General features: G+C 46.4%; 1 protein-coding gene across 3 annotated transcripts in view; it reads right to left on the bottom strand.

The window, feature by feature from the left end:
* Positions 1 to 22230, bottom strand: part of SH2D4B (SH2 domain containing 4B) — a gene marked incomplete at both ends in the record, with an annotated part of 89827 nt that overhangs the window by 19383 nt on the left and 48214 nt on the right. For 2 of the 3 annotated variants that reach the window (XM_080693881.1, XM_080693882.1), the window contains 2 exons: positions 5344 to 5468; positions 10499 to 10715. In XM_080693881.1, coding sequence (XP_080550007.1) covers positions 5344 to 5468; positions 10499 to 10715 — 342 coding nt within the window. Of the gene's footprint in view, positions 1 to 5343; positions 5472 to 10498; positions 10716 to 22230 lie in introns of all 3 variants that reach the window. The other variant, XM_080693880.1, reaches the window with a different exon arrangement.

The following is a 22230-nucleotide window of genomic DNA, read 5'->3' as shown; positions in this document are numbered from 1 at the left end:
AGTCTTTGTGATAGAGGAGACTTTGTTGGGAACCTTGTGATCCCAGAGGGAAGCCAGTCTCCACTTCCATCCCCTTCTCCCCAGTGCTCTGAGCTCATTTCCTTGAACTCTGTTTCCCAAAGAGGCGAGGTCTCTGGAGGCCGGCCCTGGGCTCCAGGAGACATCAGCTTACATGGCTTCTGATGCGGGTCAAAGCATTTTTGTTGACTTGAGCTTCCTACATATCCTGCAAAGTGGAAGTTAAAACACCAGTTTCGCGGATGGTGAATGAAGGGACACACCAAGGTCACAGATCTGCCTGGTTCAAGAATAGGCCATACCTTCAGGACCCGTGCACACAGTGCTATGTTTCCAAATGTTTGAGGAAAGAGAAGGAAACAGAAATCCCAGCAGTCATTTTAAGCCTGCATCTAAAATCCAGCAGAATTAAGTAGGAGGGTTATACTAGAAAAAGAAAAGACTAAGATTGGGGTTGTAACAGGTTGTGTTACTGACTGGGATTTTTCTTCCCTCCCTGTCTCTGTACCCTTTGACATGGCTTTGAAGTCCATCATAAGACCAGAATATATTTTCCTGCTTCTCAACTCTGTGACATACTATGGCACAGAAGTGACAGTATGCAGGTCCCTTCAAGAGCCTGACTGATGTGCTGCCAGTAGCTCTCTGGTACCTGTGCTGTCCCATGAGAAGAACATGCCTGAACTGGCCCAATGGCCCCAGGAGGACCTGGAGACAGATGGAGCAGAGCATCCTCAGCTAAGATGCCCAGCCATGCCCAGCCCAGAGCAGAGCCTCCCTCAGTCTGCAGTGAACCCTCCTAACAATTGGCTAGTGCAGGCTCCTGTAGGGTGGTGAACTCCATCTCTGTAAAGACTGGTACAGAGGGAGTCTACCGACCCCATCAAGGGACTCCTGCATTGGGAGAAAAGTTGAAGCATACCAGTCTTTCCAGACATTGGGATTTTAGGAATAAACAAAGTGACAAAATAGTCCCAGAAACCAGCATAGATCTACTAACATTCTGTTTTTCCAAGTAAGGGCAATATATTAACCACTAGCCAAGCGTAGTGGCATATGCTTGTAACCACAGCATTCAGGAGGCTTAGACAAGAGGATCAAAGGTTGAGGCCAGCCTCTGCAACTTAGGAAGACCATGTTTTGAAATAAAAATAAAATAGGGCTGGGATGTAGCTCAGTAATAGAACGTTCCTGAGTTCAATCCCTTGTGCTTCAAAAAAGATAAATAATAACCTCTATTTACTATCGCCATCAATTTATAAAAGACAGGACATTTTAAAACTAAAACTGAGGAAAGGGTATAATCTTAGAATACCTCACAGTTCTCTCTAAGCAAAGATACTTGGCCATCCTCTATAGTGAACCTCCGCCTTTCATTCTGCCAGGGATCACTAAGTAACCTCATTTTGTTTATTAGCAACTTTTCAGCATGCTCTATGCAGGAAAACAGAAAATCGGTTACATAAATTGTGAGACTTAAATCTTGGTTCTGTTTGTTCTGTGACAACATCAAAGTTACCTTTTTTTCCATGGAGGTAGAAAATAAAGCTAAAGCTAAATTTGAGCACCCCTGTTTTCCTTCCCCACTGATTGCCTTGACAGACACCTCCCAGCAACCAGGCATCAGCCACGCCCCCATCTCCACAGAGCTGGAGCCCCAGCTACAGGTGCCCAGGCGCTGTGCCACACTTCCAAGACAAAACCAACAACCTATGAATGAAAAAGGAAGCAATGGAAGCTCTGCCGGAGGCTACAGGGACACAAAATGTGACAGAAGTGAGAGGCAGGGAATCCTCAGGACCAGCAACCGGGACGCAGGGCTCAGCCACCCACAAGTGTTAACTGTCTTCTCTCTGGGCCAGAAAGAGCCACTCCATTCTTCTGCTGGATGTGTAAAGACCTGGAAGAATGAAGGGGGTCTAAAAGTGCACATGATTATACAGCCCAGGTGTTCCTTACCAGATGAACAGATTACAACACAACAGAATTCTACTCAGCCATGAAGAACAAAAGTATGCCATTTGCTGGAAAATGGATAGAACTGGAGAATATTATGCTAAGCGAGATTAGCCAGTCTCTGAAAGTCAAGGATCCCATGTATATATGTATGTATGTATGTATGTTTGCATGCATGCATGCATGCTAGGAAGAAATCTGAAAACAAAAAGAACTTTTTTTTAACGGTACTAGTGATTGAACACAGGGGCATTCTACCTCCGAGCAACATCCAACCCTATTTTTTATTCTTTATTTTGAAACGGGATCTCACTAAGATGTGCAGGGCCTCACTAAGTAGTGGAGGCTGGGTGAAAACCTGGATCCTCCTGTTTCAGCCTCCCAAGTACTGAGATTACAAGCATGCACCACGAGACCCAGCTATAAAAAGGACGTTCATTAAATGAGGAGAGACCAGTAAGAAAGATGATCAGGAGAGGAAGGTAGAGAGGGAGAAAAGAGACTTGATGAAGAAAATAGTTCATATAATAATATGATATGTACATATAGAAATGTGTGTACATATAAGTTATCAAAACCAATCCTAATGATATGTACAGGAGGGAGTGGGTGGGATCCAGAGAGAAACACACCAAATGCTGCGTGCATGTATGTCTCTATTACTCTCTGAACCTCATTATATGTACAGTTATAATGCACCAATAAAAGAATATTTTAAGAAAGTGGATGGGGTTATAGTTGATTCTACTGTCACTCAAGCCTATCCGCCACCCTGTGGACACCAAGCTGGCTCCAGCTAACAATGTAAGAATGACAAGTGTCAGTCCACAGAGAAGCTTGGGGCCACCATGTGGCTCACTAAATCTATCTTTTTCCTTTGCCATGAGACCATCAGAATTTCTAGTAGAGGTGACTCAGTTTGAGGCCCAGATTAAAACCTGCAACCAGCCTCCACTGGGCATGAGATGCAGGTGAGAAATGAACCTTGATTGATGGAAATCAACTTTGGATTTTGTATGCATATGCTACTGAGGTACAACCAAGCCTAACCTACACATTGTGACCTACACCATGTGACGCCATGAGTGGAGCTGGAGAGCTCAGTGACAGTGACAACAGAGGAAGACGCGAGCCCTGGGCAGGTGGAGAGAGGTGTGTACAAGGTGCTCAGACCTCTGAGCACGTGGCCCCTGGAAAGGCAAGCCACCCTCCCTGTGGCTCTGGGCCTTCAGATTGTCCCCAGGTCCTGAGGGGACTCACACACCTAGCAGCACCCAGTGCAGAGAAGCAGGGGCTGTTCTCAGGACTTAGAAGTCCTAGGCTCTCATCTCACCTCTGACATTTCCTTCCCCCTTCAGCCATTCCTCCCATGGATACTGGCTGTGTGGGGCCCTGAGGAAAACAGACAAGGTCCTTGTCTGTTCTCAGGAGAGCAGACAACACACAATAAACAGCAGTGGGTGCATGCTGTTAAGGAAATAAAGAGAGTGGATTGAGAGAAATTGAAGAAAAGTGCTTCAGATAAGGAGTGCTCAGGAAAGGCCTCATGAGGAGGGGACATGTCGGATGAAAATGAGAAGGTATTAGAAACGGGAAGAGCTAGGGGAAGATGGCAGAGGCGAGCAGGGCAATTATAAGGGCAAAGGGCCTGAGATGGGAAGGAGGGCAGCTCATCCTAGGAGCAACAAAATAGCCAGAGCTTTGAGGGCAGGGTGGGCAAGGAGAGTTTTGGCATGAGCTGTGGAGGAGGCTAGGCCCTATCACCTGGGACCCTGTGGGACCCAGGACACTTAGAATCCATGGTACGTGTAAAAGGAAGTGGAGATGGGAGGAGAGTGAGAGGCTCCAATTATGACTAAAGGATTCTCCAGGATATTGAGTGAAGGATGAACTAGAGAGGGGCCAGAGTGAAAGGGACAGACCAATGAAGACACTCTTGCACCTGGACTGGTGGTGCTAACGCCCATGTGACCTTTGACTGGCCTTATGGTGCTACCTCTCAGCTGGCCCACCCGGAGAGCATGCAGCTGCCTGCACGTCATCCTTCATGAGCAGTTTGAGCTCCTGGAGGTGAGAACGCAGGTGTGTGATTTCTCCTGAGTACCACAGATGCTGTTCCTGGAGTCAGAATCTACGCCCAGTGCTCACCTCTGAGGACCTCCCTCTGCCAGCTACCCATTGGCCCTCATGATGCCAGCATCTCTAGTGTCCTCTGTGACACTGGGCTCATCTCTACACCTGGACAGGCTGGTGAAGCTCCCTTACCTGCCTTACAGAGGCAGGTAAGAGTCAGATGGGTGATAATTGTGGCAGGAGAGATCAGTTCCAACCAGGAAAGTCCCCAGGCAAACCTGAGCCTGGTGCTGGATAGGGAAGAAGCAAAGCCAAGATGCGACTTCTTCAGAGAAACCTGATAGTCTGGACCAGGCCAGGAGGGTGAAAGGCCTCATGGAGCTGAGTGCAGATGCCTCAGCTAAGACCATCCTGGATGGTCCAGGCCCAATGGACCTGCCAACTGCCCAGAGACACACCAGCAAGCTCAACCAATATCATGTAGCCTAACCCAGACTAGAAAACCACCCAGTTGATTCAGAAATTAGTGGATAAATAACAGAATCTTGTTTGCTTTAAGCTAGTTGAGGGCATTTTGTTATGCAGCAATAGCTAACTGATACAGAGTGGCTGGTGGCCACTCCTATTTCACTGTAGCTAGTCTCTACTGAAGCCACAGTCCTGTTGCCCTGTTTGAGGCCATTTGCATATTCAGATCACAGGACAGGGATCCTGATCTGTAAAATATTTTCCTGCACTTGACTTTGCAAGTCTCTTGGTAGCTTGTGAAAACTCTTTGCCCTCTTTGAGCCTTAATTTCCTATCTGTAGTGGAGAGATTGAATGGCTTCCAAGGAGCCTCCCAGTTCTAGTACTCTAGATTGAATCGTTTGACCTCTTCATGCAGCCATGTGCCATCTAACCAACAAGGATTTTTCAGAGCCTGCAGGTACTAGGATATGGCCCAATCCAGGGCTGCACGCCTAGCACAAAGATATGGGTCCTCCCCACCAAGAGCTTGCAGCCCACTGAGAACTCACTGTCTCAGGTCTTGGGGGAGGCCTGATGGCCAATGAGGCCTTGCAGTGACAGCAGTGGCAGGATTCATCTTCCCCCCTGCCCAGAAGACATGGGAGGTCATGTCCCACATCCCAGGGGCCTCCAGCCTCCTAGACTTCTGCAGTTAGGGTCATATGACTCATAGAGTCTAAAATCCTTTCCACTCCTGACCATAGCTAACCTTCAAAACTTCCTCCTCCACCCAGAGGGAGGCAGATAGGTGGTCAGCATCCACCCTGGGGCCCAGAAAGGGTCCTACCATGGAACCAAGGGGCGATGGATTTGGTGTTCCTCTCAAAGCCAGCACGGCGGGGTAGCTGCTCCTCCTTAAACCAGCGTACAATGACTTCTCTGGAGAGTGGACGCAGTGGGCGCTCCCAAGTTCTGCTGAGGAGAGAGAGAGAAAGCAAAAGAGTCAGAGAGGGATGGAGGAAGGGGCAGAGAGGCCAAGAGGAAGGAAAAGAGAGAGGCAGGGGAGGAGGGAAAGGGAGAGGAGGAAGGAGAGAGGGAGAGAGGAAAGGAGGCAGAGGGGAAGGAGGTGTGTGTGTGTGTGTGTGTGTGTGTGTGTGTGTGTGTGTGTGTGAGAGAGAGAGAGAGAGAGAGAGAGAGAGAGAGAGAGAGAGAGGAAGGAAGGCAGCAGGCAGCCCACGTTCGTGCCTGTGTAGAGGATTCAGTGAGCCCAGGTACTTGAAGACACTCTACAGATTATTATGTAGCAACTCTTATTATTTTTTCCAAAAGAAAGTTTATCACTTGCTTCAGAGAAAGCTACACAGGTGGAGGTAAGAAGAGAATATGAGAAGAGAAGGGAAAAAAACATATTTTCCCTTAAGAATGGCCCAGACATACATATGTGCATCCATGACGAAGGACTGTAATAGGACTGGTGCAAATTTACTAATGTACAGACTCTAATTTGTGGCCCTTCCAAGTACCCCCTTCCTCCCGCAGAGGGGACACCTTCCTGTGCCTGTTAGGTCCTGTGGTTCTGTGGGGGTGGAATCAGGATAATAAACAGAAACAGCAAAGAACCTCAATTGGCTCTGGGTCGGTGAGGGATTGAAGACACCAAGTGAGATGTGTAGGAGCAGGTGCAGAATTTGAGAGGGGTGCACTGGACACTTATAAGGTTTTCTCTTTTTTGCGGGTCTGGGGATGGAACCCAGGGGCATTCGACCTCCACGCTACACACCCTGCCCTATTTTTTATTTTTATTTTGAAACAGGGTCTCACTGAGTTTCAAAGGATCTCACAAAGTAGCTGAGGCTGTCCGAGAACCGTGATCCTCCGGTCTCAGTCTCCTGAATGCTGGGATTACAAGCACCACCACACCTGGCTGACACTTCTAAGGTTTTCTAACAAGGGAGCCATGATTATTTTGAGGAGGTGGTGCACACACGCTCTTTCTAAATTGCAATTCTCGAATGCACAGAGGCTGGACCACATAAAACCCTGGCCATATTCGGGCTGCACTTAAATGAAGCACAGTAAGAGTTGGATGGCACCCATGCATAACAGGCACCCAATGGCTGTTTGTTGAATCGACATGTCAGGAGACCACATGATGTGAATTTATGGTATGAAAACACAGTAGCTGAAGAACAAGGCTTTGGTCTTCCCTAAACAATCTGAGCTTCACTGTTTCTGAGTGGTAGGAACCTGGTGAGTTCTTATTTTGTCATTACTATCCACCTACTAGTGCTAGCTTCTAAAAGTCACCCCTGTTGTCATTTTTTCAATAAAATAAACTGCCTTTGGCCAAGCATGGCGGCGCACACTTGTGATTCCAGTACTTTGGATGTTGAGACTGGAGGATCAGAGGTTCACGGCCAGCTTCAACTATTTAGTGAGACCCTGTTTCAAAATAAAGAATAAAAAATATGGCTGGGAGTGTAGCCCAGAGGCAGAATGCCCCTGGGTTTAATCACCAGTACTGCAAAAATAATAATAACATGTATTTGCTCTGTATAAATACTTGGACACTTAGCTCAGCAGCTCCTTGCAAGCCCCAGAATGGATCTACTTATGCACATGTATGTGCAAACACACACAGTACTGAACACTAGATTTCAGAAAAGATACTGGAAGAAATGCAAAGGGGGAGGTTACATTACACAGCTTAAAGCCTTTGGGTTAGTCTGGTTTTCGTTACTATAATGAAACACCCAAGCAGGATTTTTATGAAGAAAAGAGGTTTACTGAGCTCACAGTTTTAGGGGCTAAAAGTCAAGATCAGGTGGCCCCAAGGGCCTAATTGCAGATGGAATCATGGCACCACTGTGCCAGAGGGAAGAAGTCAGAGAACAATTCAGGGGTCAGCACAGGGCCTTTATAGAAGAGAACTACCTTAAACCCTTCTGAGGGCATACCCACATGATCCAAGGACCCCCACTAGGCACCACCTCAACAGCTCCCAGCACTTCAGTCCTGCAGGGAAGAATTCCAACCAGATCCACCATAGCAGCCATGGTCTGCTGAGCATGTTCCCCAAGCCCGGCCTCGCCTGCAGCCTCTCTAGGCTTTGCCTCCCCTAATCCCCAGGCTGGCTTTGCTCCACCCTCCCCTCCCCTCTCAGTACCCTCAGATGCCTTTCCTCTTCTAAGCAGCACAAGGCAGCCCTCCTCCATTCAGCCTTCTCTGCCACATTTGCATTCCTCAAAACATGAAAGTGCTTAGAGGAAAGAACTTTCTCGTTTCTAGGATTCTGTCTCCTTCAAAGGCAATAGGAGGTTAAAAATAACAGCAAAGAAAATGCATTCCCTCATGTCCCTCTCTTTCTAAGCAGTGAATTTGAATTTATTTCTCAGAAGAGACTCTTTTTTTTTTTCTTTTTCAATTCTGGGGATTGAATCCTGGGACACTGTACCACTGGGCTAAACCCCCAGCCCTTTTTATTTTTTATTTTGAAACAGGATCTCACTAAGTTACTGTGCACAGCCCTTGAACCTGGAATCCTCCTGCCTTGGCCTCCCAAATCGCCAGGATTACAGGCAAGTACCAGCATACCTGCCCTAAGCAAGGAATTTGATGCCCAGAATATAAATACTAAAACAGGTGGTGGGGTGTGTGTGTGTGTGTTTTTTTGTTTTGTTTTGTTGTTTTTGCGGTACTGGGAATGGAACCCAGGAGCATTGTACCTCTGAGCCACACTCCCAGCCCTATTTTTTTTTTTTTAGTCCTTTTATTTTTGAAACAGGGCCTCACTGAGTTGTGAAGGAGCCTTGATAAGTAGCTAAGGCTGTCTCCAAACTGTGATCCTCCAGTGTCTGCCTCCCAAATTGCTAGGATTACAAGCCCAGCTACTAAAACAGGTGTTCCCAGGACCAGCTGGCTGAAGCCTCAAGCCTGCACTAAGGACTCTTCTACCCTGCCCCCCGCAGCATATGCCCACCCCTCTGCAGAAACAAAGCTACTGGGCAGTGCCAGCCCCATGGAGCTGATGGCAGTGTGGCCATGTGGCTCTCTCCATGGGTGGCCCTGGGAGGCAGGCAAGGGAGTTTGCCTGCCTCCACCTGTGTGGCATCCTGACCCCCTCAAGACTCTGCAGAGCAGCCACCCTCCCCTGCTGACTTCAAGACCAGTCAGCCTGGAGCCAGGTGGCATCAGGGATCATCGCATGCCCCAGGGCTCCATCATATGGACCCAAGGGACAAATTATAGGTTTCTTTGAAAAAGCACGGAACAAAGAAGCCCTTTTCTAACTATTCCCCCAAATCCAGAAAGCATTTTTAAAAAATTAAACCTCATTTTATAACAGAAAATTCTATCACAAAAGTCAAAAGACAATGACAAATGAAGAAAAGAAATACTTGTCACAAAAAATCCTCTTCCTGAATAGGAGCTCCTAGAAATTGATAAAAAAAAAAAAAAGACAAATCATTCCATGAGAAAAATGGGTAGGGGATGAACAGACAGATAAGGAAAGACCAACTACCCTTAGCATCCTCCTAAATAGAAATACAAGTTTAAACTCTCTCTGAGCCGGGCGTGGTGGCACACGCTTGTAATCCCCGCGCTTGGGAGGCGAAGACAGGAAGATTGCGCTGGTTCCGAGCCAGCCTTGCTGGCTTAAGAGACCCTGTTTCCACATAAAAAAGTAAAAAAAAAAAAAAAAAAGGTCTGGGAGTGTAGCCCGTGGGAGTGTATCCCGGAGGTAAAAGGGCTTCCAGGAACCCCAGTACCACCAAATAAATAAATAAATAAATAAACTCTCTCTGAGATTTTATTTCTCACGCAAAAGTTTGACATTGAGCTGTTGGCCACACTAAAAGGTAAGAGTGTGAATGGGTATCAGCCCTTCAGAGGGAAGATGAATTATAAATGCACATAGCCCTCGACCCAGAGATCCAGCTTTGGAGAATGTCTCTTGCGTGTATATAAAGTTAATTTCTTCAAGGTCATTCATTCAGGGCACTGGTGGTGAGAAACAAAGATGAAGCAGCACCTCTGACCACGAATAGGGGTTTTGATAAATAACTTATAGCACATCTGCAGTAGAATGCCAGGCAGCTGTGAGAAGGGAAGAGGGAAGATCTCAAGCCAGCGCGTGCAGAGGGAAATAGAGAACAGTGATGAGTGTGGGGCGAGGGGCCTGCCCAGGGGAGGCAGCGAGGCCGTCAGGTGCTGCCTGGCACAGTCTACCTTTGTAAACTCCCTGGTTTGAGAATCATACATGAAAGGAAGGAAGGAAGTGAGGAGAGAAGGAGGGGAAAAAGGGAGGCCTGGTCAGTTCTGCAGGGACAACAGGGGGGAAGAAAGTAGGAGGCCCAACTAAAGCAACATTCAGACAACCTCCACTACCTGGGGTGAACTGAGTCCTCCACATCTTCCCTTAGGAGAGCAGCTCACCACCCTCTCTGAGCCCTCTCTGGGCTGAGGGCCTGCCCTGCAGGCTGGGCACCAAACCTCAGGGCTGGCCTTGTGGGGAAGGTGTCTCCATCTCCTGCACTCCCTCAGGCTAATCTGCAAGCCTGCTATTCAAAGGGGCCTGAACCAGCACTGCCTTTAGGTAGAAAAGGCTGGGGCCCTGGTTTCCAGCCACCACTAACCCCTTTGAAGTCTTCTATTACAAGTTCTTAATCTACAGCCCATGGACATTAAGGAGTTTAAAATTGTATGCAAACATTTTGGGGTATTTATCAATACACATTTTGAGGGGAAGAGGGTACATAGCTATCTTCAGATTATCAAAGGAATCCTTGGCTTCAAAAAGATTAAGATTCACAGATCTTAAAAGTTGTTGGAAATGTCCATGTCTCACCCCAACGCACCCCCTTCTCCACCATGGAAACTCTGTGGTCCACAGAGAAAACCTGGCTGGCAAGTCAGGGACAAAGCCCACTGGAACCCAGTGTTGCATACCCCAGCCCAAGGCTCTCCCCAGCCCTGCCCTACCCTGTGGAGCACTGACTCACCTGACGGGCACGGCGAGGGCTGCTGGCGGACCAGGGCCCGGGAGGTGGTGATACAGTCTTGCCTCTTGCTCCTGGTTCTGCCCAAGCTCCTGGAACATGGAGCTAAGGCCGGCAACTGTGCCCTTCTGGATGGCGCGAAGCGAATGGCGCCGATACTCATCCCGGGCACGCTGGGCTCGGCGGCTCCTCTCCTCATCAGCTGCCTTAGACCTGCGCACTGAAAAAAGGGGAGACAGTGTGTTGGCCTTGACCTACAGCCCAGGCTGTGCACTGTGCAAATCCAGGAGAATTCACTAGCTACCAACCACTCAGACCTGTGAAAGCTGCAATGAGGCTTGGAGTCAGAAAATGGCAGGGCAGGTCCAACCCTAAAAGCATGGAGGCAGGGCCAGGATCCCTAGATAACATGGTTGCAGGGCTCCAAGACACCGTTCTCTCTGGCCTTCTACCTTTTCATGCTCATCAAGGTAGAGCCTGACACACTCAGATGACCTTGAAAAGATATGTGTGCTATCACTTCTGAAACTCAAAAAAGAAACCTAGAACTGAGGAACTGATAGAGAAGGAGCAAAACCTATTGGATCAAGGTCTTCCACTAAAGCTAGTTCTCTGTCGTCTGACTGTGTCTTGTCAAGCTCTATCTGCCTCTAAAATCCAAGTGGTCTTTTGCTGAGAACACTTGAAGCCGGCCTTGGTCTCCTAATTGTGCAAGGTTAGTGATTGCCATGACCCCCACCAATCATCTTCCCCCTCAACCCCAGGGAAATCTTATTCCATCCAATGCATGCATAGCAGCCACCCACAACCTACCCAGAACTGCTTTTTCTATTACAATTTAGAGGAGCCAATGGGAGTGGCCCTGGTCCTGAAACAAAGCCTTGCTCCTCCACAGGTTGTCAAAGAACTTTCTGAGAATACAACATCTCCCAGATCTGAGCATGCAGGCTGTCCCTAAGAGGGGATTTCTGGAAGTGCCCCTCATGATGCCACATGCAGAATACCCTCGAGGCTGTGAGCCCCAGGAGGGCAGGTGGGGAACTCTCCTCAGTCTGTTCACCTCTGGACTCTAGTGCCTAGTGTGGATCGGCAGGCAATGCACATTTTTGAATGACCAAATACACCCCATTAGTTTTAACTCTGCTTTTGGCACTGAGCTGAGTAAAGACATGACAAAGAAGCAGACCCTTCTCTTGGGATGCTCAGATCCATGCTGAGAGAATACGACAAATATTTCTACCTTCACAATGAGGGCAGTGAGCTGCCTCTACAAAAGGCTGGTAGCCTGTGGGCTGAGGGTCTGCAGCACTCCACTCTTCTGGGGGCCAGAGTTATCCCTGGAGGGAGAATCTGCAATGGGGTGCATGTGGCTTGCTCCCACCTAAACTCATGTTGAAATTCAGCTGCCATTGTAGCCATATTCAGAGGGCCTTTAAGAAGGACAAAATGTCTTTCTGGTGAGACTAGGTTAGTTTCCATGGATGGACAAGTTCTTGAAGAGGGGGTCATTGTAAAGTTGGTCAGCTCTTTTGTCCCCTCTCTCTCTCCTCTTGCTCTTGGACTTCCAGAATAATGAGACAAAATAAACCTCTAACCTTTATAAGTGGCCCAAGGTCCAGTGTCCTGTTATAACAACCGAAAATAAACTAAGAAAGTCTGGAAAGATCAAGAGGAATTTTCCAGAGGAAAAAAGATGAGGCCATTTCAGGAAGAAAAGCTGGGTTTGGTATCTGTTTAACGTATCTGTAAGATTCTGATCGTGAGAAGAACTGCTTCTCATTTTGGGGAAAGGTTCAGACAAGATCAGGATGCCCCAATATAGGCTTTGTTGCCACTATGATTTAAACTAAATACTAGAATCTCATGCCCTACACATACCAACGACACTGGGGAGTTTATAGCCCTGAGAGATAGTGACACTCAATGACAGGGGTTTTCTCCTGGCTCCCAGTCTGACCTGAGACAAGTTTTTATCTCTTTGCATCTTAGTTTTTCCTCCCTGAAAAAATGGAGACTGTAACATCTTTCATCCAAAGACTGAGGACTGCAAAACAGCCAGGTTATTCTAGAATCACACCCTTGTCTACATTCAGGGCTCCTGCTCGGTTCTCTGACATGGTGGTTGGTTTTCCTCTTGACAGAATCCCTGTGGGCAGTTACACAGCACCAAAGGTACAACCAGGCTAGTTGGTGCAGGAAGAAATATTTACATCATTTTAAATAGCATTCAAGCTGGGCAGGGAAGCACATACCTGTAATCCCAGCTCCTCAGAAAGCTGAAACAGAAGGCTCACAAGTTCAAGGCCAGTCTGGGAAACTTACCCAGAATCGGTCTCAAAATAAAAATAAAATAAAAAGGGTTAGGGATGTAGCTCGGTGGTGGAGAGCTTTGCTAGAATGCATGAGGTCCTGGGTTCAATCCCCAGTACCAAATGTATAAATAGACAACACATTCAAGCAAGGTGCTGTGCATTTATTTAGCACGCATGTACTGAGGGCCTGTTCGGTGCACGCTTGTTGCTGTGCAGAGCTGCCACTTATACTGTGCAAGCTGTGCACTGCACAACCTTAGGGGGTGCGGTCACTGTGTGGTCAGGATAGATGTGTACACTGTTTTAACAGCTTCCTGATGGGTGACAGTGCATCATCTTGAGGAGTGAGCTCCTCGTTTTTCCAAGGTCACTGTATCCTCTGGCTGCTGGGCTGGTGCTAGGGATGTGGATACAGCTATGCCCTGTCCTCAGAGAGCCTGCTGTCTGGTAGAAGAAACACATCAGTAAAGAATGAGTGAACCATGGTGGGGTGTGCACAGGTGCAAGGCCCCATAGGAGGGACACCCCATCCAGCCAGGGACATCTCCTGGAGGAGGGCCATCTAAGCCAGCATCTAGTAGACACATGGGATTCAGCCAACAGGGGCCAGGGGCGGGCTTTTCAGGCAGAGGAAGCTCAAGCACTGAGGCACGAAGCAAGGGAAGGCTGACACCCCCTGGGAGCAAGTCAGCGTGGATGGAGGGGTCCTCAGGGGAGCGGGCAGAATGGAGGCTACGAGACAGAAAAGGCTGTTTAGGAAACCAATAAATTCTGGCTGGTGAATTCTAAAACTTTATTCAAAGGTGACTGGAAGCTGCTGGAAGGATTTAAATAGGAGAACAATATGTTATTTGCACTTTTAAAAGATGGGGCTATCGTGATGCGACTAAGCCTTACAGGAACAAAAATGAAGACTTGGAAAACAGAAATCCAGCCACACAGCTATGGAGTCCAAGCTAAGATAGCATCAGGAAAATGTCACAGGAGAGCAGCTAGTGGGGAAGTCAGAAAAATAGAGGAGGCAGAATCCTTGTGGCTCAGGAAGGGTTTATGTGTAATTTTATTGATGTATCGTAATTATACATCAGAGTGAGGTTCTGTGATACGAACACACATGCACACAGCACTGGGTGTGTTTCCCTCCACGTCCCACCCCACTGCCTTCCTCCCTTTCTGTATGTTAGTGAGATTGGCAGTGATATCTTCATACATGGGCATAACATTTGAACTGTTTCCTTCCTCAATTTTTCTATTCCCATCCCCTCCCCCAGTCCCCCCCCCACTATTCTACTGGCTTCTCTCATTTATCCAAAGTCCCTTTTGTTTACTATTTTCTCTCCCGCTTCCACATATAAGAGAAAACATATGAACCTTCACTTTCTGAGGCTGGCTGATCTCACTGAGCAGAATATTCTCTAATTCCGTCCATTTTCCTGCAAATGACAATGGAGTTCTACTCAGCCATAAAGAAGAACAAAGTTACATCATTAAGTTTTAGGATAGATGGAAGCAAGAGAAGAGAACAGAATGACAGCCGGGGCTCTGCCTTGACAGTGAGGGATGAAGTGGGCGTGTGGAGGGAGGTCCTCTGAGGAGCCAGGAGGAGAGGCCCCGGAGGAACTTGGCCGCCCCTCATGAGACCCATCTTGGTGAACGTGCCCCTGGTTCTTAGGGCTGTGACCTGCGCTCCCCTGCCCAGGAAGAAAAGAGGCAGAGCCTGCCCGACAGTCCAGTCTATCCAGTCACATCCTACAGGGGACCCCATGTCGGGGACCCCTACAGAGTGACACCAATTTTTAGCAGATAGAAGACTGTCACTGAAAATTAATGAGTAATCCTGTAAGAGGACATCAGTAAAGATTTAAATTATGTATGTGTACAGCTGCATTTAAATGTTGCTCTGTATGTTCTTGGGCAAACTGAATACTGTATCTACTTTATTCCCTCATCTATAAAATGGGGTCCTCAGGGACGACCTTGAGATATAAATGGACAGTTTCCGGAGGGGGCTCATATCATTCCTAGCACGTGGTAGAGGCTCTTAAATAGTCTAATGTTGTTACTGTTGTGTAGGCTGTGGGACACGGGGCCTGGAATACTTCCTGTCTGAGTCCATCCCTAGGTGGACATGGGGAAATGGCTTAGGAATCAGAGACTCCTGTCAGAGAATGGTAAAAATGAATTTGTGAAAAAGGAGGCCTCCCAGCCCTTGAGAGGGGCACACGTGGCCCAGTTATTGGGGGGTGAACACACAGACCTTTGGTGACCCAGCCTACTAGAGCCCAGTTCATCTGCAGGAATGAGCCCCACCCTAAATTTTCTGAACTGGACCGCCAATTTTCCCTGTTGGGCAAGAAATGCCAAATGGCTGCCAACAGTGGCCCCCTGTGGCCTTGAGGTGTAACTGCAGGAGTAACTGAAGACCAGAGCCCAGGTGAAGGCTGGAAAGACTCAGCCCACCCACATTCCACAGCAGAGCAGACCAAAGCCTGCCTCCGGGACACTGGACTCACATGAGCTCAAGTTAGCACCGTCAGTTGTCACACCAAAAATGGGGCACCCAGAGTTTGGGGTGCACTGCAAACTACAGGCAGTCCCTGACCTAAAATAATTCGAGCTTCAATTTTCAATCTTATGGGAGTGAGAAGGCCATGTGAATTCAGCAGAAAGCATGCTTCCGGTTTGGGATTCGGATCTTTCTCCAGGCTAGTGATATGCAGTCTGACCCTGTTCTGTGGCGCTGGGCAGCGGTAGAGAGCCCCCAGCTCTGTGAGCTGGGTGGTCGGGAGGATGAAGGAGGACACTCTCCGGTATGCTGTGTTGCTAAGCTAGGGTACTCTGCAAGTTAGGGGTATGAATGCATTCTCAGTTTAAGACGTATTTTCAAAATATGATGGATTTATCAAGATATAATCTCATCTCAAATCAAGAAGCACCGGTAATTATGTCCAAGAAGAAACTGTGTGATTTCCCATCACACCAGTGGATAGAATAGCCTGTCGTTTTTGTTATCCTTTGACTTTATTTCTTGCCCAAAATTTCATACTTCCCCCTATTTTTAGACCATACCCATCCTCACATGCTCCTCCAGTTCCAAGGGCCAACATTTTACAATCTTCTGTTCAGCTGCAGCTGTGATGCACACCTGTAATCCCAGCTACTGGGCAGGTTGAGCAGGAGGGTAGCAAGTTCAAGACCAGGCTGGGCAACTTAGCAAACCCTGTCTTCAAATAAAATAGCAAGGGCTGGAGGTGTGTCTCAGTGGTAAAGCACTTTCTTGCCTAGCATGTATGAAGCCCTGGGTTCAAAAATCAGTAACACATGAAAGAAAAAAAAATCACTGGTGTTCAATGCAAAATCAGAGCACACCTAAGAGGAAAGCAGGTGGGCCTCGTCCTGGACCTAAGCACACATTTCACGCTCAGCTCTACAAGTGTGTAGCTTGTTGGGTTAGGGCCACAACCAACATCAAGGAGTCAGGGGTGAACACAAATTCTACTAATGACTCAAAAACTTGGGCATTATTTCTAACCACATGACAATAATAACAAATATCCAACTTTTTAAAATTTTTCATTTGGTAAACTAGGTGTAGTGGTGCACACTATGATCCTAGTACTTGGGAGGCTGAGGCAGGAGGATCACAAATTGAAGACTGCTCTGGGCAATTTAAATTAAAAATAAATAAATAAATAAAGAGTCTGGGATGTAGTTCAGTGGTCAACTGCCCCTGGGTTCAATCCCCAGCACCAAAAAATAAATTTTAAAAAAATCATCCACCAAGTCATGAGGCCCACCTCTACATCTCTGTGTGACAAGATGGCACCTAGCTCCACACCCCTACAAATGCACAGTTTAAAAGTGATTAAATAAAGTCCTGCGCCCAATTTATTCAGAGATTCTCAGAAGCAGAGCTCTGCTATTTGAACTAAATAAGTAACTCTGCACTCAAGTGATACTAAAAAGGGATAATTCTCTTTTTTTAACTTGGAGAATGTAATTTGGATATTTTATCAAAAGCTGCAGCTCCTCGATAGAGTAATGGCCCTCTATATATTTCATATTAAGTTAATTGAGTGCAGAATGGCTTTGCTGGATTTGAATGACAGACTCTAGAATTTAGTTCATCACACTATAAAATGATAACCTAAAATCAGAGACCCTGAATTATCACATCTTTTCTCTGTTTTTCAAAGGTTTTTCAGTTTTTAGTTGCCACATGGTACATTAATTGGCAACCAGGCAGCTCCTGCAGCAGATGATTCCCATTCTCCATCCCCAAGGAAAGATCAGCCCAGCTTTTAACTTGCTATCCCATCCCATAGCTACAAAAGAGTAGCCCTCCGTAGACTTTACAGCCTAGCAGGTTTGCCTCCTCTCTCTCACTTCACTTTCTCAATGAGCCTCAGGTCCCACACTTTACAAATGAGGAAGTCAAGCAACTGAGCAGAAACTGGCACAAGGTCACACCAGTAAATGGCAGAGTTAGGAGAAGCCTCCCAGACCAGTGCGCCTTCCCCCACACTACAATAACCTCAAGTGACTTCACTTTGCAATTATTCACTATTTTTACATCATAAATCATTTCCCTACCTCCTTTTCCCACTTGACTCTTCTTCCATTATGAATTTAATTTGGCTCGTGCCCATCTTATCTTTCTAGCCTCACATGTCATCATTACCCATTGTGAACCCCAGGCTGAGCCACATCATAATCTGTGCCATGACTTATGCATGCGTTGACAGCTAGATATAGAATATGGCTTGAGTGTGTCCCTAAAGGTTCATGTGTTGACGGCCTGGTATTCAGTGTGGCAATATTATGGGGTGGTGGGATCATTGAGAAATGGAGCCCATCAGGAGGTCTGTAGGTCATGGGGGTGCTCCCTTCTGATGCAACTAAAGTAGTTCTCATGGGACTACATACAAGTTAGTTCTAGCAAAAGCAACTCATTATAAAAGAGCAAGCCTGTTCCCAGAATCATTTTCTGGCTTCCTCTCTCACCATGTGATTTGCATACACTCCCACCATGATGCCATCTGCCATAACATGATACAATCAGGGAGCCCTCAACAGATCCTGTGCTGTGCTCTTGGGCTTTCAGTCTTCAGAACTGAGTGCTAGATAAACCTCTTTTCTTTCTGAAATACCTAGTCTCAAGTGCTTTGTTACAGTAATGGAGAAGAGGCTAATGTAATGATCTTCCTTTGCTCAATGCTGTACCCTCTGCTCTGACACCTTCCTCTACCCATTTTTCCCAAACCAAATGCAATCTCTTCCACCAGCCTTTCCAAATATTTCCCCTTCTCAAAAGGGATTCACCTTCTCTCCATGTATTTTTTATAGACCCCTGTTGGGTCATATACTAATTAAACTGTAACAACTTATCATGTGAGCCCTTTCATTCAGATCGCAAGAGTTTTCTGGGGGAGAGGAAATGTGTCCAACAAAATGGTTAGCATCTACTAGGAGCAGAATCAAGGTATACTGTTGCTCCCCAGCCTGCCCTGTGTTCTAAGAATGAGAATCTCCAAACTGTAGAAGGAAGGAACATATTTTCATGAAAATCAGCTTGACCTTGCTCTACACCAGCTCTGAGTTTTAGTAGAGACACAAGCCTCCATACATCTCTATTCCGTTGATTCAAACTGATGTTATTGAGAGTAATGTCTGATCTGCATTCCTGCGACTTCAGCCACCTCTTGTAGGTCCTGGGGACGTGCAACAGGGCACTTCAGAAACTCTGCAGAGAAGAATCAGTGAGAATTCCTGGCTTCTGTGTGAAACCTCATATGCACAGATCTCCAGATACCCTGTGAAGTTAATGGCCAGAGACCTCCTTTCTACATCCTACTTGTGGAAGACTGAATCCTCAGGCCAGAACATATGTCCAGAAGTAAAGAAAAAGACGGTCTTCACTTGAGCATGACCATCCAATCTGCTTACTGAATCTGGGCTTTTGTTTCAGTTTCTATGAATAAAATAGAAATCCACTCTACTCTGAAGCTCCTGTAAGCAAACAAGCAATTAACATCCTGAAGCTTTGTGAACTCTCCAGGTTTGCAACTGTTAAAATTTGAATCTGGAATGACACCCCCCGCCCCCCACAAGGCCCATGTGTTGAAAGGATTGTTCTTCAGCCAGTAGCCCTATTGGGATGTGGTAGAAACTTGGGATAGGGGGCCTAGTTGAAGAGGGCGGGTCCTTGGGGGAGTGCTCTTGAGGGTTTTATCTTGTCCCCAATCCCCAACCCCATCTTCTCTCTCCTGTGTGCCAAGAGGCAAACAAATGTGCTCCACCTGGTGCTTCACACCATGATTCTCAGCCTCCCCACAGGCCCAAAGCAATGGGACCAGGGTGACCAAGAACTGGAACTTCTGAAACTGTAAGAAAACTTTTCCTTCCTTTAAGCTGTTTTCCTCAGGTATTTTGTCATGGTGATGAAAAGCTGACTAACACAGGGGGCATCAGTTGAATTTCATGAAGACCATTTTTAGTAATACTGAGCAATTCTTAAAAATAATTCCAGCATATATGTGAATGGGCATGAAATGGCTAAAGCACCTAACCAGCAGTTGTCAATGAGTGGGTAGGACATTCTCCCCTCCTGTGCCTCTCCTGGGGCATCACCTCAGAGCCTGCCCCAGATAAAAGGGAGCTTTAAAGACAGTGTTGCATTTGTAATATTGGCTCTGAAAGAAGAAAGTGACTAGTCTGGTGAGACCCAGAAGTAGTCACCAGATGAAAGGGTGTCCTGAGCATAGTCTCCATGAAGTATACTACATACAACTCAAAGTGTTTCACACCACAGAAAGTGGGAGGCTACAGAATACAATGGATCTCAGGCCCCATACTAGAGCCATCTGTTCACACCTGCTTTACCCAGCCAGTTTCAGCATAAACTGTAGCTGTCAGGAGACCGTGGAGGACACAGATAGCCTAGTTCTACAGCTCTTTTGTGTAACAGAAAGCCGCTAGAAGGAGACACAAGGCCTATTGAGAGACATGGTTCACACCATGTTTGCATTGCTGCTCTGAGACTTCTATGTACAGGATGAAGTCTACTCTGAGCCTGCAACATAGGGCTGCCATGGCCCAAGAGGCCTGGGAACATCTGGGCAAAGCCATCGGTGTTGAGAAATAGGAGGAGCACTGGTGTCCTCAAGTTGTAATTGCCTCAGGGTACAAAAGCGATTGAAGTGTGAAATAAAAATTATATGTAAGTATTTAGTCAAGTTTTTATGTTACCCAATTTCTGTTTAGCATATTCTTTTCTAGCACTTGGTTATGTGGTAGATCACTTAGAATTTTTTTTAAAAAGTGCAACACATGCAAAAAATACTTTTCCCTCCATCCACTTTACCAGCAGCCCCACTGTATTTCTGAATATGTCCCAGAAATTTTAAGTGTTTCAGGGCTGGCATTGGATTAATACATATCAGTTTAGAGGATATTAGTAGAAAAGGTGAAGTAAGGACCTCTGAAAATCCTCTCCTCCATGAGCAATGAGAACATGGGAAAACTGTCAGAATCAACTTTTCTCAGAATGTTAGAAATTAACCAAAAGCTTGCAGAAATCCACGGAGCACTTACTCAAAAAGAAGGGGGGTGGGGCTCAGAACAAGAGAAGAGACTAAATTACTAATAAAAAAAGACTTTCCAAAGAGAAGCCTCAGGGCTAGGTGGCTCTGTTGGTGAATTCTACCAAACGTTTAAGGAAGAATCAATTTTAATTTTTTCCAAATTCTTGACAAAAAGATAGAAGTGAACACTTCCCAATTCATTCTTTGAGGCCAGTATTACCCTGATACCACAAACAAACAAAAATATCACAGGAAAAAGGAAACTACAAACCAAAATCCCTCACAAATACATATGTAGGAATCCTCAACAAACTTCTAATAAACTGAGGGCAGCAACATATAAAAATGATTATACACTATGAACAAGTAGAATTTATCCCAGGAATGAAAGATTGATTCAATATCGGAAACTCAGCCACAGAGAGATGCACTGAACTAATAGAACACACACACACAGTCTCACACACACACACACACACACACACACACACACACACACACTCATATCAACAGATGCAGAAGAAACATTTAACAAAACCCAACACCTTTTCAGAATAAAAATGAACTCAACAATCTAGATAATCAAGGAACTTTCTCAACCCAATAAAAATTTGTATGTAAAACACAGCTAACATCATTTTGTGTGTGTGTGTGTGTGTGACTGTGTGTGTGTGTGGTACTGGGGATGGAACCCAGGGGCTTTCTAACTCTGGGCTACACTCCAAAACCTATTTTATATTTTATTGGAAACAGGTCTCACTAAGTTGCTGAGAGCCTCACTAAGTAACTGAGGCTGGCTTTGAACCTGTGCCATCTTCCTGTTTCATCCTCCCAAGTACTAAGATTATAAGTAATATCATTCTTTTTTTCATATCTAAACAATAGTGCTTTATTCAAAAAAGGTTAGTTTAAATGGATACAAAATTATGGTGTATTAAGTGTTTTCAAAATACATACTTCTATAGGTAGTGGTTATCTCTTAGTAAAAAGAATTATCTATTAGCCAAAGTGTGTTTAGATCTAGATAGCAAAACAAAAAGGGATTCAGAAGCGTGACTATGCAGGCTCCCAGCCCACATCCCAGCCATCGATGGCACCCGGCTCAAAGCAGCACTCTGACTCAAACCTAACAGGAATTACACCGGCTGCCTGGAAACAGTTCTTGCAACAGTTCTTGGTTTGATGCAAAGTCAGAAAATGTCAATAGCACCCAGATAATTGACTCTGCATGAATGTACCCTAGAGTCATGAACATTTTTCTTGGCAGAAGCTTCACGTCATGAGCCAGGACACAGCTTGTGATCACTCACAGGCTGCGAAGGTTGAGGGGCAAGAGGCAGGAACACGAGGCTACGTTCTGCGCTAGGCCTTCAGAACCAATGCTTTTTGACCATCTCATCTTTTTTCCCTGGTTAAAAAAACAAAACAACAAACGCACGCAATATCCCTGCCTCGTCTCGAATCAGGCAAATCAAGCAAGCGTTTCTTCAGCTCATCTTTTTATACTGCAGGAAAGTGAACGCACTCAGCCAGCGGCAGCCCCTCCGGCAACCATTTTCTCTTCCCACGGAACAAGCTCTCCAACACTAGGAGAGGTGAAGAGCGAGTGCCTCCAGGGAAGGCCAGGGCAGAGAACTGCAGGGACTCAGGTGTGACTTCAACTGTGCACACTTGTCCAGAAACCTAAAGTCCACACTTGAAATATCTCCATTCTAATACGACACGGGAAGTGTGCATCGTACCAAGTGAGGACATGACAACGGCTGAGAGCACGAGTCTGCGCACAGAAATGGCCTGAGCGCACCACAGCTGGGCGAGTTTCACACCTGCAGCTACGGAA

Source organism: Muscardinus avellanarius (assembly GCF_963383645.1).
Source record: "Muscardinus avellanarius genome assembly, chromosome: 4".
NCBI lineage: Eukaryota > Metazoa > Chordata > Mammalia > Rodentia > Gliridae > Muscardinus > Muscardinus avellanarius.
This window is presented reverse-complemented; position numbering and strand designations above follow the sequence as displayed.